The sequence below is a fragment of the Coregonus clupeaformis genome, chromosome 20 (assembly GCF_020615455.1).
Source record: "Coregonus clupeaformis isolate EN_2021a chromosome 20, ASM2061545v1, whole genome shotgun sequence".
Taxonomy (NCBI): Eukaryota; Metazoa; Chordata; class Actinopteri; order Salmoniformes; family Salmonidae; genus Coregonus; species Coregonus clupeaformis.
In genome coordinates this window covers 64651348-64670018 of record NC_059211.1, presented here as the reverse complement: position 1 = coordinate 64670018, position 18671 = coordinate 64651348, and the positions used below count along the sequence as shown (strand labels likewise).

The 18671-nt window shown below is 41.7% G+C and overlaps 1 protein-coding gene across 2 annotated transcripts in view; it reads left to right on the top strand.

Annotated features, from left to right (window-relative positions):
• zgc:158482 (uncharacterized protein LOC100009650 homolog) overlaps positions 1 to 18671 on the top strand; it is a 53195-nt gene that overhangs the window by 28978 nt on the left and 5546 nt on the right. Inside the window, exons 4-8 of one of the 2 annotated variants that reach the window (XM_041857619.2) lie at positions 644 to 768; positions 7990 to 8184; positions 15985 to 16075; positions 16758 to 16956; positions 17058 to 17212. In XM_041857619.2, the coding sequence (XP_041713553.1) occupies positions 644 to 768; positions 7990 to 8184; positions 15985 to 16075; positions 16758 to 16956; positions 17058 to 17212 (765 nt within the window). The remainder of the gene's footprint in view (positions 1 to 643; positions 769 to 7989; positions 8185 to 15984; positions 16076 to 16757; positions 16957 to 17057; positions 17213 to 18671) is intronic. The other variant, XM_041857620.2, reaches the window with a different exon arrangement.

Here is an 18671-nt window from a genome sequence, read left to right as displayed (position 1 = left end):
GTACTGTATATATACTCCGGACATTGCTCATCCTAATATTTATATATTTCTTAATTCCATTATTTTACTTTTTAGATTTGTGTGTATTGTTGTGTATTAGAGATTACTGCACTGTTGGAGCTAGGAACACAAGCATTTCACTACACCCGCAATAACATCTGCTAAATATGTGAATGCGACCAATAAAGTTTTATTTGAAATGTCCTGGTCAGGTCACGTGGTTAGGAATAACTCCAAGCTGATTATGATGCACATGCAGTACCAGCTCACGGGTGCAGATTTACGGGACATTTGGTACTGAAGTGAATACAACAGGTTCACAGCATGTGTGGCAACATTTCTGCTCTCACGGCCGCTACAAGGTCCCTGTTTTACAGCATGTACCTCATTTATAAGAGCTCTGTCTTGTTCATTCCTGTGCCTGAACTAATACCCGCGCCTGCGTGTTAGGGTGTTTGGCGATGACGATGTACACAATGCTGACTTACCATGACAGTTTTATCAGCACTGCTGACTTACCATGACAGTTTTATCAGCATTTCAGTTCTGCCATTGCTTGATATGAAGCTATATCACCTGCATGTTCTTCAAACCGATCTTTTCATTGTTCCTCTTTCATCTCTTCTATCTGTCTGTGTTCCAGGCTCGACCATCATTCTGAGGAGGAAGTTCTCGGCCTCTCAGTTCTGGGATGAGTGCAGGAAGTACAACGTTACCGTGGTCCAGTACATAGGAGAGGTGTTACGCTACCTCTGCAACACACCCAAGGTAAAGCAACCTCAGCTGCAAGCTCTATACAACGTGACCTTCGTTTTGTCATTCATCATTATGACATAGTCATTACATAGTAGTTGCTATGGTTCTAGCATCCTGTCCAGGGGGTTTATGACATAGTAATTACATAGTAGTTGCTGTGGTTCTAGCATCCTGTCCAGGGGGTTTATGACATAGTCATTACATAGTAGTTGCTGTGGTTCTAGCATCCTGTCCAGGGGGTTTATGACATAGTAATTACATAGTAGTTGCTGTGGTTCTAGCATCCTGTCCAGGGGGTTTATGACATAGTAATTACATAGTAGTTGCTGTGGTTCTAGCATCCTGTCCAGGGGGTTTATGACATAGTAATTCCATAGTAGTTGCTATGGTTCTAGCATCCTGTCCAGACGGTTTATGACATAGTCATTACATAGGAGTTGCTATGGTTCTAGCATCCTGTCCAGACGGTTTATGACATAGTCATTACATAGGAGTTGCTATGGTTCTAGCATCCTGTCCAGGGGGTTTATGACATAGTCATTACATAGTAGCTGCTGTGGTTCTAGCATCCTGTCCAGGGGGTTTATGACATAGTCATTACATAGTAGTTGCTGTGGTTCTAGCATCCTGTCCAGGGGGTTTATGACATAGTAATTCCATAGTAGTTGCTATGGTTCTAGCATCCTGTCCAGACGGTTTATGACATAGTCATTACATAGGAGTTGCTATGGTTCTAGCATCCTGTCCAGACGGTTTATGACATAGTCATTACATAGGAGTTGCTATGGTTCTAGCATCCTGTCCAGGGGGTTTATGACATAGTCATTACATAGTAGCTGCTGTGGTTCTAGCATCCTGTCCAGGGGGTTTATGACATAGTCATTACATAGTAGTTGCTGTGGTTCTAGCATCCTGTCCAGGGGGTTTATGACATAGTAATTCCATAGTAGTTGCTATGGTTCTAGCATCCTGTCCAGACGGTTTATGACATAGTCATTACATAGGAGTTGCTATGGTTCTAGCATCCTGTCCAGGGGGTTTATGACATAGTCATTACATAGTAGTTGCTGTGGTTCTAGCATCCTGTCCAGGGGGTTTATGACATAGTAATTACATAGTAGTTGCTATGGTTCTAGCATCCTGTCCAGGGGGTTTATGACATAGTAATTCCATAGTAGTTGCTATGGTTCTAGCATCCTGTCCAGACGGTTTATGACATAGTCATTACATAGTAGTTGCTGTGGTTCTAGCATCCTGTCCAGGGGGTTTATGACATAGTAATTACATAGTAGTTGCTATGGTTCTAGCATCCTGTCCAGGGGGTTTATGACATAGTAATTACATAGTAGTTGATATGGTTCTAGCATCCTGTCCAGGGGGTTTATGACATATTCATTACATAGTAGTTGCTATGGTTCTAGCATCCTGTCCAGGGGGTTTATGACATAGTCATTACATAGTAGCTGCTGTGGTTCTAGCATCCTGTCCAGGGGGTTTATGACATAGTAATTACATAGTAGTTGCTGTGGTTCTAGCATCCTGTCCAGGGGGTTTATGACATAGTAATTACATAGTAGTTGCTGTGGTTCTAGCATCCTGTCCAGGGGCTTTATGACATAGTAATTCCATAGTAGTTGCTATGGTTCTAGCATCCTGTCCAGGGGGTTTATGACATAGTCATTACATAGTAGTTGCTATGGTTCTAGCATCCTGTCCAGGGGGTTTATGACATAGTAATTCCATAGTAGTTGCTATGGTTCTAGCATCCTGTCCAGGGGGTTTATTTGCACATCAAGCTGCCTCATGCCACATAAGCAGGAGATATGGACCCTTTCTGTCTCGGACAAGGCTTACTTATTCTCTCTGGTACAGGGTATATGGCTGACCAGCCATGTTTTCAGCCATGTTTCAGACAAGGATTTGAAAGTATTTGACATTATATTTTTGACCGAGTGCTGTAGAGTACACACTAATAATAACAACATGCTAGTAGGCCACATGGCAGCATGCAGGGGCCATGAGGAACCCATGCGGGGGCCATGCTGGAATCAAACCCCACTTCCTGGTGTTTCCCATGTGGGGGCCATGCTGGAATCAAACCCCACTTCCTGGTGTTTCCCATGCGGGGGCCATGCTGGAATCAAACTCCACTTCCTGGTGTTTCCCATGCGGGGGCCATGCTGGAATCAAACTCCACTTCCTGGTGTTTCCCATGTGGGGGCCATGCTGGAATCAAACATCACATCTCTGGTGTTTCCCATGTGGGGGCCATGCTGGAAACAAACCTCACATCTCTGGTGTTTCCCATGTGGGGGCCATGCTGGAATCAAACATCACATCTCTGGTGTTTCCCATGCGGGGCCATGCTGGAATCAAACATCACATCTCTGGTGTTTCCCATGTTGGGGCCATGCTGCAATCAAACATCACATCTCTGGTGTTTCCCATGTGGGGGCCATGCTGCAATCAAACTTCACATCTCTGGTGTTTCCGGCAGCATCCATGCTCTAACCCACTGAGCTATGGTGAACCCAAGTGTTAGACTAGTGTTACAGACTAGTGTTACAGACTAGTGTCACAGACTAGTGTTACAGACTAGTGTTACAGACTAGTGTCACAGACTAGTGTCACAGACTAGTGTCACAGACTAGTGTTACAGACTAGTGTTACAGACTAGTGTCACAGACTAGTGTCACAGACTAGTGTCACAGACTAGTGTCACAGACTATTGTTACAGACTAGTGTCACAGACTAGTGTTACAGACTAGTGTCACAGACTAGTGTTACAGACTAGTGTCACAGACTAGTGTTACAGACTAGTGTCACAGACTAGTGTTACCGACTAGTGTCACAGACTAGTGTCACAGACTAGTGTTACAGACTAGTGTCACAGACTAGTGTTACAGACTAGTGTCACAGACTAGTGTTACAGACTAGTGTCACAGACTAGTGTTACCGACTAGTGTCACAGACTAGTGTCACAGACTAGTGTCACAGACTAGTGTTACAGACTAGTGTTACAGACTAGTGTCACAGACTAGTGTCACAGACTAGTGTCACAGACTATTGTCACAGACTAGTGTTACAGACTAGTGTCACAGACTAGTGTTACAGACTAGTGTCACAGACTAGTGTCACAGACTAGTGTCACAGACTAGTGTTATAGACTAGTGTTACAGACTAGTGTTACCGACTAGTGTTACCGACTAGTGTCACAGACTAGTGTTGCAGACTAGTGTTGCAGACTAGTGTTACAGACTAGTGTCACAGACTAGTGTCACAGACTAGTGTTACAGACTAGTGTTACAGACTAGTGTCACAGACTAGTGTCACAGACTAGTGTTACAGACTAGTGTTACAGACTAATGTCACAGACTAGTATCACAGACTAGTGTTATAGACTAGTGTTACAGACTAGTGTCACAGACTAGTGTCACAGACTAGTGTTACAGACTAGTGTTACAGACTAGTGTCCCAGACTAGTGTCACAGACTAGTGTCATAGACTAGTGTTACAGACTAGTGTTACAGACTAGTGTCACAGATTAGTGTTACAGACTAGTGTCACAGACTAGTGTTACAGACTAGTGTCACCGACTAGTGTTACAGACTAGTGTCACAGATTAGTGTTACAGACTAGTGTCACAGACTAGTGTTACAGACTAGTGTCACAGACTAGTGTTACAGACTAGTGGCACAGACTAGTGGCACAGACTAGTGGCACAGACTAGTGTTTTACTGACTAGTGTCACAGACTAGTGTTACAGACTAGTGTCACAGATTAGTGTTACAGACTAGTGTTACAGACTAGTGTTACCGACTAGTGTCACAGACTAGTGTTACAGACTAGTGTCACAGATTAGTGTTACAGACTAGTGTTACAGACTAGTGTTACCGACTAGTGTTACCGACTAGTGTCACAGACTAGTGTCGCAGACTAGTGTCGCAGACTAGTGTTACAGACTAGTGTTACAGACTAGTGTTACAGACTAGTGTCACAGACTAGTGTTACAGACTAGTGTCTCAGACTAGTGTTACAGACTAGTGTCACAGACTAGTGTCACAGACTAGTGTCACAGACTAGTGTTACAGACTAGTGTCTCAGACTAGTGTTACAGACTAGTGTCACAGACTAGTGTCACAGACTAGTGTCTCAGACTAGTGTTACAGACTAGTGTCTCAGACTAGTGTTACAGACTAGTGTCACAGACTAGTGTCACAGACTAGTGTTACAGACTAGTGTTACAGACTAGTGTCACAGACTAGTGTCACAGACTACATTTTGCATTTTATTCATTTAGCAGACGCTCTTATAGTGTTACAGACTAGTGAAGCCAGGTGTGGTTTACTCCCAGACTTTGTGGCGCGAACTGCTCCTTCTGTTTGTCCAATCAGACCGAGACCCTCTCGGCCACTTCCAAAACTCTCCAGCTAGGTTGTCTTACAACCCGGCCACAGCTGTAGCGTCGGAAATAGAAGCCATCATTAAGATTCACTGTGTCACCTTACTGTTATCAATATCACTGACCTGGAATGTTCTAAGGTGATATTTTCTATTGAGTTGGAATGAATCCAGACAGATGATCGAGTTCAAAATGTCATCGATAGGTTAGGTTTTAATCTGGATATTATAGTAGCAGATGTTTCTCATGTGCCTCTTTTTTTTTTTTTTACGGTAAAAATATGCAGGCGGTTATGAGAGACGCCATTTTATGGAAGATGCCATCACCTTGTATTTTCTGGACTAGGCTACATGCAGGCAGTTCTGTCTTCTTCTCATCACCAAATCTCCCAAAATGAGCCTTTCCCCCGAATTTATGGGGGAGACTTAAAATACTTTTCTGACCAGCATCCCATTGACCGCTCAACTAGCCCAAACCCTAACCATAACCCTAACCCTAACCATAACCCTAACCCTAACCCTAACCCTAACCCTAACCCTAACCCTAACTCTAACCCTAACCCTAACCCTAACCCTAACCCTAACCCTAACCCTAACCCTAACCCTAAACTAATTTGAACCAATTCAGAAATGAAATATTGGTTTGCACGTCATCCACGTCCCCTTACTTGTTATGTCATATTTCAGGGCCCTGAAAGGCGTGTCCTGGAGAGCAATGTAAACATTCTGTGTTCCGCCATTGAAACTGAACCCCTCTCCACGTACAGACACACCATGTGACCCTCCCACAGCCTAGTGGTCTAGAGTTGCATCTGAAATGGCACCCTATTCCCTATATAGTTTCACCAGGGCAAAAGTAGTGGACTACAGTATGTAGGGAATAGGGTGCCATTTAGGACCCACCCTCGTGGTTCTGATCTGGTGGTCCTCTCGGAATAGCTAGTGGCCTTTACTTAGGAACTCTACCATGTGGAATGACAGTCAGTGGTAGGCTGAGGCTTGGGCTGGGGCTGGGGCTGAGGCTGGGGCTGAGGCTGGGGCTGGGGCTGAGGCTGGGGCTGAGGCTGGGGCTGAGGCTGGGGCTGGGGCTGAGGCTGAGGCTGGGGCTGGGGCTGAGGCTGGGGCTGAGGCTGGGGCTGAGGCTGGGGCTGAGGCTTGGGCTGCGGCTGCGGCTGGGGCTGAGGCTGGGGCTGAGGCTTGGGCTGAGGCTGAGGCTGGGAAACCATATCTCTGCGTCAGGGAAGGGGAATGTAATCATGTATTGCGGGTCATGTATTCGAACCTTTCATTGGATAGTTCAAAATAATGTTAGATTAGAATGTTATAGAACGTTAGGTTAGAATGTTATAGAATGTTAGGTTAGAATGTTAATAGAACCTAATAGAATGTTAGGTTAGAATGTTATAGAATGTTAGGTTAGAATGTTATAGAATGTTAGGTTAGAATGTTAATAGAACCTAATAGAATGTTAGGTTAGAATGTTATAGAATGTTAGGTTAGAATGTTATAGAATGTTAGGTTAGAATGTTAATAGAACCTAATATAATGTTAGGTTAGAATGTTAAAGAATGTTAGGTTAGAATGTTAATAGAACCTAATAGAATGTTAGGTTAGAATGTTATAGAATGTTAGGTTAGAATGTTATAGAATGTTAGGTTAGAATGTTAATAGAACCTAATAGAATGTTAGCTTACAATGTTAGTTTTCATTTCAGTTGTTTCCAAATGACTTTTGGAACTGAATGTACTGTACCTACATATACTGTAGAATGTATAGAAAATGAAAGATATTGAAAGGTATTGAAAAGGAAAGATATTGAAAGGTATTGAAAAGGAAAGATATTGAAAGGTATTGAAAAGGAAAGATATTGAAAGGTATTGAAAAGGAAAGATATTGAAAGGTATTGAAAAGGAAAGATATTGAAAGGTATTGAAAAGGAAAGATATTGAAAGATATTGAAAAGGAAAGATATTGAAAGGTATTGAAAAGGAAAGATATTGAAAGGTATTGAAAAGGAAAGATATTGAAAGGTATTGAAAAGGAAAGATATTGAAAGGTATTGAAAAGGAAAGATATTGAAAGGTATTGAAAAGGAAAGATATTGAAAGGTATTGAAAAGGAAAGATATTGGTTGCCTGACGACTTAAACTGAATTGTTCCGCTGCCCTGTGTTCGCTACATACTTCAGTCTGAGACTGCCATCGCTGAAGTCGTTTGTGGTGACGTCAAAATGAGGGGTGTTGTACAAAACAAAGTCATCAGCGATTGGATCATCTCTAACCAATCAGAGTATCAATGCCAATTACGCATTTTCAAAACGTAGCTTTATCCACGTGTGTTCTGTCTCTGGCTCAACCCATTGGTTTCTGGGACCAATCAGAAAGTTTAGAATGTGTTTGCGTTCTAGAAATTGACAGGGAGGTACTCAGATCCAGACTCATCGCAGAGAAGAAACTAACGTCCGTGGGCGTGGCCTAGCGTTTGGCCAGTGCAAGGAGTTTGGGAAGCCAGGCAAAGATATTGGTACTTTAAGGTTTTGATTTTCATTCTGAAAACAATTTTTGACGGCAAGGTCGTACTGAGGTTACATGATTTCCATTTGAGTTGTTTTTAAAATGTCTGTTTTACTGCCTGGAACTCAAACCAACAGGATATTTTCCAGGTATTGGTAATACACTATATGGCTGTTCAAATGAAAATCAGAATTAGAAAAACATTATTGTTCACCCAATGAGTAAATGTGTGTTTGTCTTCACAATAACATGATTGACATAAAAAATTAAAATAAACATAGAAAAATATGAATGTTTCTGTTTTCTCCCAACGTTCCAGAGAGACAACGACAGAGAGCACAAAGTCAGGCTGGCCATTGGTAACGGTGTGAGAGCAGAGATATGGAAGGAGTTCCTCAACCGCTTTGGGAACATGGACGTGAGGGAGTTTTATGCTTCAACTGAGGGCAACGTGGGATTCGTCAACTACACCGGGAAGATAGGAGCTATCGGACGAGTCAACTACCTACACCGGGTAAGGACTGACTCCTGAACAGCCCTGACTCCTGGGGCCAGGATTCATAATGCCTCTCAGAGTTGGAGTACTGATCTCGGATCAGGTCCCCCCTGTTCATTAAATATTATTCATTATGATCTAAAAGGTCAAACTGATCCTAGACCAGTGCTCTTTACTCTGAGACACTTTATGAATAAGGGGCCTGAAGATCTGACTTCTAAGAACCAGGGTTGGGGACAATTCCATTTAATATCAGTTACTGAATTGAAATGGAATTGACCCCAACTCTACTGAGATATCATGCTTCCCTCTACATTTACATTACATTTTAGTCATTTAGAAAACGCTCTTATCCAGACTCACTTACAGTTAGTAACGTTTATCTTAGGATAGCTAGATACTTTTATTTGTATTAAATTGGTAAAGGTTTTACGTTGTAGAAAATGTACATTGGACATTTTACCAGGTCCGAAAATCAACTGAAATACCGTGCCTTTATCACAGTGATGTCTCTCCTCTCCCTCTTATAGAAGCTGTTTCACTATGTTCTGATCATGGTGTCTCTCCCTCTTATAGAAGCTGTTTCACTATGTTCTGATCATGGTGTCTCTCCCTCTTATAGAAGCTGTTTCACTATGTTCTGATCATGGTGTCTCTCCCTCTTATAGAAGCTGTTTCACTATGTTCTGATCATGGTGTCTCTCCCTCTTATAGAAGCTGTTTCACTATGTTCTGATCATGATGTCTCTCCCTCTTATAGAAGCTGTTTCACTATGTTCTGATCATGGTGTCTCTCCTGTCCCTCTTATAGAAGCTGTTTCACTATGTTCTGATCATGATGTCTCTCCTCCCTCTTATAGAAGCTGTTTCACTATGTTCTGATCATGGTGTCTCTCCCTCTTATAGAAGCTGTTTCACTATGTTCTGATCATGGTGTCTCTCCCTCTTATAGAAGCTGTTTCACTATGTTCTGATCATGGTGTCTCTCCTGTCCCTCTTATAGAAGCTGTTTCACTATGTTCTGATCATGGTGTCTCTCCCTCTTATAGAAGCTGTTTCACTATGTTCTGATCATGGTGTCTCTCCCTCTTATAGAAGCTGTTTCACTATGTTCTGATCATGGTGTCTCTCCCTCTTATAGAAGCTGTTTCACTATGTTCTGATCATGGTGTCTCTCCCTCTTATAGAAGCTGTTTCACTATGTTCTGATCATGGTGTCTCTCCCTCTTATAGAAGCTGTTTCACTATGTTCTGATCATGGTGTCTCTCCCTCTTATAGAAGCTGTTTCACTATGTTCTGATCATGATGTCTCTCCCTCTTATAGAAGCTGTTTCACTATGTTCTGATCATGATGTCTCTCCTGTCCCTCTTATAGAAGCTGTTTCACTATGTTCTGATCATGGTGTCTCTCCCTCTTATAGAAGCTGTTTCACTATGTTCTGATCATGGTGTCTCTCCCTCTTATAGAAGCTGTTTCACTATGTTCTGATCATGGTGTCTCTCCCTCTTATAGAAGCTGTTTCACTATGTTCTGATCATGGTGTCTCTCCCTCTTATAGAAGCTGTTTCACTATGTTCTGATCATGGTGTCTCTCCCTCTTATAGAAGCTGTTTCACTATGTTCTGATCATGGTGTCTCTCCCTCTTATAGAAGCTGTTTCACTATGTTCTGATCATGGTGTCTCTCCCTCTTATAGAAGCTGTTTCACTATGTTCTGATCATGATGTCTCTCCCCCTCTTATAGAAGCTGTTTCACTATGTTCTGATCATGGTGTCTCTCCCTCTTATAGAAGCTGTTTCACTATGTTCTGATCATGATGTCTCTCCCTCTTATAGAAGCTGTTTCACTATGTTCTGATCATGGTGTCTCTCCCTCTTATAGAAGCTGTTTCACTATGTTCTGATCATGATGTCTCTCCCTCTTATAGAAGCTGTTTCACTATGTTCTGATCATGATGTCTCTCCCTCTTATAGAAGCTGTTTCACTATGTTCTGATCATGATGTCTCTCCCTCTTATAGAAGCTGTTTCACTATGTTCTGATCATGATGTCTCTCCCTCTTATAGAAGCTGTTTCACTATGTTCTGATCATGGTGTCTCTCCCTCTTATAGAAGCTGTTTCACTATGTTCTGATCATGGTGTCTCTCCCTCTTATAGAAGCTGTTTCACTATGTTCTGATCATGGTGTCTCTCCCTCTTATAGAAGCTGTTTCACTATGTTCTGATCATGGTGTCTCTCCTCTCTTATAGAAGCTGTTTCACTATGTTCTGATCATGATGTCTCTCCTCCCTCTTATAGAAGCTGTTTCACTATGTTCTGATCATGGTGTCTCTCCCTCTTATAGAAGCTGTTTCACTATGTTCTGATCATGGTGTCTCTCCCTCTTATAGAAGCTGTTTCACTATGTTCTGATCATGATGTCTCTCCCTCTTATAGAAGCTGTTTCACTATGTTCTGATCATGATGTCTCTCCCTCTTATAGAAGCTGTTTCACTATGTTCTGATCATGGTGTCTCTCCCTCTTATAGAAGCTGTTTCACTATGTTCTGATCATGGTGTCTCTCCCTCTTATAGAAGCTGTTTCACTATGTTCTGATCATGGTGTCTCTCCCTCTTATAGAAGCTGTTTCACTATGTTCTGATCATGGTGTCTCTCCTGTCCCTCTTATAGAAGCTGTTTCACTATGTTCTGATCATGATGTCTCTCCCTCTTATAGAAGCTGTTTCACTATGTTCTGATCATGATGTCTCTCCCTCTTATAGAAGCTGTTTCACTATGTTCTGATCATGATGTCTCTCCCTCTTATAGAAGCTGTTTCACTATGTTCTGATCATGGTGTCTCTCCCTCTTATAGAAGCTGTTTCACTATGTTCTGATCATGGTGTCTCTCCTGTCCCTCTTATAGAAGCTGTTTCACTATGTTCTGATCATGATGTCTCTCCCTCTTATAGAAGCTGTTTCACTATGTTCTGATCATGGTGTCTCTCCCTCTTATAGAAGCTGTTTCACTATGTTCTGATCATGGTGTCTCTCCCTCTTATAGAAGCTGTTTCACTATGTTCTGATCATGATGTCTCTCCTCCTCTTATAGAAGCTGTTTCACTATGTTCTGATCATGGTGTCTCTCCCTCTTATAGAAGCTGTTTCACTATGTTCTGATCATGGTGTCTCTCCTCCCTCTTATAGAAGCTGTTTCACTATGTTCTGATCATGGTGTCTCTCCCTCTTATAGAAGCTGTTTCACTATGTTCTGATCATGATGTCTCTCCCTCTTATAGAAGCTGTTTCACTATGTTCTGATCATGATGTCTCTCCCTCTTATAGAAGCTGTTTCACTATGTTCTGATCATGATGTCTCTCCCTCTTATAGAAGCTGTTTCACTATGTTCTGATCATGGTGTCTCTCCCTCTTATAGAAGCTGTTTCACTATGTTCTGATCATGATGTCTCTCCCTCTTATAGAAGCTGTTTCACTATGTTCTGATCATGGTGTCTCTCCCTCTTATAGAAGCTGTTTCACTATGTTCTGATCATGATGTCTCTCCTGTCCCTCTTATAGAAGCTGTTTCACTATGTTCTGATCATGATGTCTCTCCCTCTTATAGAAGCTGTTTCACTATGTTCTGATCATGGTGTCTCTCCCTCTTATAGAAGCTGTTTCACTATGTTCTGATCATGATGTCTCTCCCTCTTATAGAAGCTGTTTCACTATGTTCTGATCATGATGTCTCTCCTGTCCCTCTTATAGAAGCTGTTTCACTATGTTCTGATCATGGTGTCTCTCCCTCTTATAGAAGCTGTTTCACTATGTTCTGATCATGGTGTCTCTCCTCCTCTTATAGAAGCTGTTTCACTATGTTCTGATCATGATGTCTCTCCCTCTTATAGAAGCTGTTTCACTATGTTCTGATCATGATGTCTCTCCCTCTTATAGAAGCTGTTTCACTATGTTCTGATCATGGTGTCTCTCCCTCTTATAGAAGCTGTTTCACTATGTTCTGATCATGGTGTCTCTCCTGTCCCTCTTATAGAAGCTGTTTCACTATGTTCTGATCATGGTGTCTCTCCCTCTTATAGAAGCTGTTTCACTATGTTCTGATCATGGTGTCTCTCCCTCTTATAGAAGCTGTTTCACTATGTTCTGATCATGGTGTCTCTCCCTCTTATAGAAGCTGTTTCACTATGTTCTGATCATGGTGTCTCTCCCTCTTATAGAAGCTGTTTCACTATGTTCTGATCATGATGTCTCTCCCTCTTATAGAAGCTGTTTCACTATGTTCTGATCATGGTGTCTCTCCCTCTTATAGAAGCTGTTTCACTATGTTCTGATCATGGTGTCTCTCCCTCTTATAGAAGCTGTTTCACTATGTTCTGATCATGGTGTCTCTCCCTCTTATAGAAGCTGTTTCACTATGTTCTGATCATGGTGTCTCTCCCTCTTATAGAAGCTGTTTCACTATGTTCTGATCATGGTGTCTCTCCCTCTTATAGAAGCTGTTTCACTATGTTCTGATCATGATGTCTCTCCTGTCCCTCTTATAGAAGCTGTTTCACTATGTTCTGATCATGATGTCTCTCCCTCTTATAGAAGCTGTTTCACTATGTTCTGATCATGATGTCTCTCCCTCTTATAGAAGCTGTTTCACTATGTTCTGATCATGATGTCTCTCCTGTCCCTCTTATAGAAGCTGTTTCACTATGTTCTGATCATGGTGTCTCTCCCTCTTATAGAAGCTGTTTCACTATGTTCTGATCATGGTGTCTCTCCCTCTTATAGAAGCTGTTTCACTATGTTCTGATCATGGTGTCTCTCCTGTCCCTCTTATAGAAGCTGTTTCACTATGTTCTGATCATGGTGTCTCTCCCTCTTATAGAAGCTGTTTCACTATGTTCTGATCATGATGTCTCTCCCCTCTTATAGAAGCTGTTTCACTATGTTCTGATCATGATGTCTCTCCCTCTTATAGAAGCTGTTTCACTATGTTCTGATCATGGTGTCTCTCCCTCTTATAGAAGCTGTTTCACTATGTTCTGATCATGATGTCTCTCCCTCTTATAGAAGCTGTTTCACTATGTTCTGATCATGGTGTCTCTCCCTCTTATAGAAGCTGTTTCACTATGTTCTGATCATGATGTCTCTCCCTCTTATAGAAGCTGTTTCACTATGTTCTGATCATGATGTCTCTCCCTCTTATAGAAGCTGTTTCACTATGTTCTGATCATGGTGTCTCTCCCTGTCCCTCTTATAGAAGCTGTTTCACTATGTTCTGATCATGGTGTCTCTCCCTCTTATAGAAGCTGTTTCACTATGTTCTGATCATGGTGTCTCTCTCTCCCTCTTATAGAAGCTGTTTCACTATGTTCTGATCATGGTGTCTCTCCTGTCCCTCTTATAGAAGCTGTTTCACTATGTTCTGATCATGATGTCTCTCCCTCTTATAGAAGCTGTTTCACTATGTTCTGATCATGGTGTCTCTCCTGTCCCTCTTATAGAAGCTGTTTCACTATGTTCTGATCATGGTGTCTCTCCCTCTTATAGAAGCTGTTTCACTATGTTCTGATCATGGTGTCTCTCCCTCTTATAGAAGCTGTTTCACTATGTTCTGATCATGGTGTCTCTCCCTCTTATAGAAGCTGTTTCACTATGTTCTGATCATGGTGTCTCTCCTGTCCCTCTTATAGAAGCTGTTTCACTATGTTCTGATCATGGTGTCTCTCCCTCTTATAGAAGCTGTTTCACTATGTTCTGATCATGGTGTCTCTCCCTCTTATAGAAGCTGTTTCACTATGTTCTGATCATGGTGTCTCTCCCTCTTATAGAAGCTGTTTCACTATGTTCTGATCATGATGTCTCTCCCTCTTATAGAAGCTGTTTCACTATGTTCTGATCATGGTGTCTCTCCCTCTTATAGAAGCTGTTTCACTATGTTCTGATCATGATGTCTCTCCCTCTTATAGAAGCTGTTTCACTATGTTCTGATCATGGTGTCTCTCCCTCTTATAGAAGCTGTTTCACTATGTTCTGATCATGATGTCTCTCCCTCTTATAGAAGCTGTTTCACTATGTTCTGATCATGGTGTCTCTCCTGTCCCTCTTATAGAAGCTGTTTCACTATGTTCTGATCATGGTGTCTCTCCCTCTTATAGAAGCTGTTTCACTATGTTCTGATCATGGTGTCTCTCCCTCTTATAGAAGCTGTTTCACTATGTTCTGATCATGGTGTCTCTCCCTCTTATAGAAGCTGTTTCACTATGTTCTGATCATGGTGTCTCTCCTGTCCCTCTTATAGAAGCTGTTTCACTATGTTCTGATCATGATGTCTCTCCCTCTTATAGAAGCTGTTTCACTATGTTCTGATCATGGTGTCTCTCCCTCTTATAGAAGCTGTTTCACTATGTTCTGATCATGGTGTCTCTCCCTCTTATAGAAGCTGTTTCACTATGTTCTGATCATGGTGTCTCTCCCTCTTATAGAAGCTGTTTCACTATGTTCTGATCATGGTGTCTCTCCCTCTTATAGAAGCTGTTTCACTATGTTCTGATCATGGTGTCTCTCCCTCTTATAGAAGCTGTTTCACTATGTTCTGATCATGGTGTCTCTCCCTCTTATAGAAGCTGTTTCACTATGTTCTGATCATGGTGTCTCTCCCTCTTATAGAAGCTGTTTCACTATGTTCTGATCATGGTGTCTCTCCCTCTTATAGAAGCTGTTTCACTATGTTCTGATCATGGTGTCTCTCCCTCTTATAGAAGCTGTTTCACTATGTTCTGATCATGGTGTCTCTCCCTCTTATAGAAGCTGTTTCACTATGTTCTGATCATGGTGTCTCTCCCTCTTATAGAAGCTGTTTCACTATGTTCTGATCATGGTGTCTCTCCCTCTTATAGAAGCTGTTTCACTATGTTCTGATCATGATGTCTCTCCCTCTTATAGAAGCTGTTTCACTATGTTCTGATCATGATGTCTCTCCCTCTTATAGAAGCTGTTTCACTATGTTCTGATCATGGTGTCTCTCCCTCTTATAGAAGCTGTTTCACTATGTTCTGATCATGGTGTCTCTCCCTCTTATAGAAGCTGTTTCACTATGTTCTGATCATGGTGTCTCTCCTGTCCCTCTTATAGAAGCTGTTTCACTATGTTCTGATCATGGTGTCTCTCCCTCTTATAGAAGCTGTTTCACTATGTTCTGATCATGGTGTCTCTCCCTCTTATAGAAGCTGTTTCACTATGTTCTGATCATGGTGTCTCTCCCTCTTATAGAAGCTGTTTCACTATGTTCTGATCATGATGTCTCTCCCTCTTATAGAAGCTGTTTCACTATGTTCTGATCATGATGTCTCTCCCTCTTATAGAAGCTGTTTCACTATGTTCTGATCATGGTGTCTCTCCCTCTTATAGAAGCTGTTTCACTATGTTCTGATCATGGTGTCTCTCCCTCTTATAGAAGCTGTTTCACTATGTTCTGATCATGATGTCTCTCCCTCTTATAGAAGCTGTTTCACTATGTTCTGATCATGGTGTCTCTCCCTCTTATAGAAGCTGTTTCACTATGTTCTGATCATGGTGTCTCTCCCTCTTATAGAAGCTGTTTCACTATGTTCTGATCATGGTGTCTCTCCCTCTTATAGAAGCTGTTTCACTATGTTCTGATCATGATGTCTCTCCCTCTTATAGAAGCTGTTTCACTATGTTCTGATCATGGTGTCTCTCCCTCTTATAGAAGCTGTTTCACTATGTTCTGATCATGGTGTCTCTCCCTCTTATAGAAGCTGTTTCACTATGTTCTGATCATGGTGTCTCTCCCTCTTATAGAAGCTGTTTCCTTATGCTCTGATTAAATACGACACAGAGAGAGATGAACCAATCAGAGACTCTACCGGACTGTGTGTAGAAGCTCCTAAAGGTGAGATACTCTTTCATAGGTGTGTTAGTGTTGGGCAGGAACAAAAGCCTGCACCCACTGTACTGTAGCTCTCCAGGGCTGGAGTTGGAGGCTCGTTCTGTACTGTTTATTCATTTATTAATTGCTTTTATTCAACCAGGGAGGTTATTGTGGTCACATTCTGGTTTACAATCATGACCTGAAAATCACACAGATCTCAATGTATATTATGCTATTCATGTGTGTGTGTATGGCCCTTTCCCTAAGGCAGAGACTGTGTAGGTCTACATTATGGTGTGTGTGTCTTCCTGAAGGTGAGACAGGACTGTTGGAGTAGGTCTACATTATGGTGTGTGTGTCTTCCTGAAGGTGAGACAGGACTGTTGGGTGTAGGTCTACATTATGGTGTGTGTGTCTTCCTGAAGGTGAGACAGGACTGTTGGGTGTAGGTCTACATTATGGTGTGTGTGTCTTCCTGAAGGTGAGACAGGACTGTTGGAGTAGGTCTACATTATGGTGTGTGTGTCTTCCTGAAGGTGAGACAGGACTGTTGGGTGTAGGTCTACATTATGGTGTGTGTGTCTTCCTGAAGGTGAGACAGGACTGTTGGGTGTAGGTCTACATTATGGTGTGTGTGTCTTCCTGAAGGTGAGACAGGACTGTTGGAGTAGGTCTACATTATGGTGTGTGTGTCTTCCTGAAGGTGAGACAGGACTGTTGGTGTCGAAGATCACAGACATCGCTCCTTTTGTTGGATATGCTAAGAACAGCCAGCAGACAGAGAAGAAGAGACTGAGAGACGTGTTTCAGAAAGGAGATCTGTACTTTAACAGTGGAGACCTGCTGAAGATAGACCAGGACAACTTTATTTACTTTCAGGATCGAGTCGGAGATACATTCAGGTACATATCCTGACCTACAGTATGACTTTCCAAATATATGGAACCATATTCTATTATATTCTATGATATTATATTGACTGGAGTTGTATTGACCCCTACAGGTGGAAGGGAGAGAACATATTCTATTATATTGACTGGAGTTGTATTGACCCCTACAGGTGGAAGGGAGAGAACGTGGCCACAACTGAAGTAGCTGACATCCTCACCCTGATAGACTTTGTCCAAGAGGCGAATGTCTACGGCGTCCAAGTACCAGGTAAATCTAACCCTAACCTTAATCCAAGTACCAGGTAAATCTAACCCTTACCTTAATCCAAGTACCAGGTAAATCTAACCCTTACCTTAATCCAAGTACCAGGTAAATCTAACCCTTACCTTAATCCAAGTACCAGGTAAATCTAACCCTAACCTTAATCCAAGTACCAGGTAAATCTAACCCTTACCTTAATCCAAGTACCAGGTAAATCTAACCCTAACCTTAATCCAAGTACCAGGTAAATCTAACCCTAACCTTAATCCAAGTACCAGGTAAATCTAACCCTAACCTTAATCCAAGTACCAGGTAAATCTAACCCTAACCTTAATCCAAGTACCAGGTAAATCTAACCCTAACCTTAATCCAAGTACCAGGTAAATCTAACCCTTACCTTAATCCAAGTACCAGGTAAATCTAACCCTAACCTTAATCCAAGTACCAGGTAAATCTAACCCTTACCTTAATCCAAGTACCAGGTAAATCTAACCCTAACCTTAATCCAAGTACCAGGTAAATCTAACCCTAACCTTAATCCAAGTACCAGGTAAATCTAACCCTAACCTTAATCCAAGTACCAGGTAAATCTAACCCTAACCTTAATCCAAGTACCAGGTAAATCTAACCCTTACCTTAATCCAAGTACCAGGTAAATCTAACCCTAACCTTAATCCAAGTACCAGGTAAATCTAACCCTTACCTTAATCCAAGTACCAGGTAAATCTAACCCTAACCTTAATCCAAGTACCAGGTAAATCTAACCCTAACCTTAATCCAAGTACCAGGTAAATCTAACCCTAACCTTAATCCAAGTACCAGATAAATCTAACCCTTACCTTAATCCAAGTACCAGGTAAATCTAACCCTAACCTTAATCCAAGTACCAGGTAAATCTAACCCTTACCTTAATCCAAGTACCAGGTAAATCTAACCCTAACCTTAATCCAAGTACCAGGTAAATCTAACCCTAACCTTAATCCAAGTACCAGGTAAATCTAACCCTAACCTTAATCCAAGTACCAGGTAAATCTAACCCTAACCTTAATCCAAGTACCAGGTAAATCTAACCTTTACCTTAATCCAAGTACCAGGTAAATCTAACCCTAACCTTAATCCAAGTACCAGGTAAATCTAACCCTTACCTTAATCCAAGTACCAGGTAAATCTAACCCTAACCTTAATCCAAGTACCAGGTAAATCTAACCCTAACCTTAATCCAAGTACCAGGTAAATCTAACCCTAACCTTAATCCAAGTACCAGATAAATCTAACCCTTACCTTAATCCAAGTACCTGGTAAATCTAACCCTTACCTTAATCCAAGTACCAGGTAAATCTAACCCTAACCTTAATCCAAGTACCAGGTAAATCTAACCCTAACCTTAATCCAAGTACCAGGTAAATCTAACCCTTACCTTAATCCAAGTACCAGGTAAATCTATCCCTTACCTTAATCCAAGTAC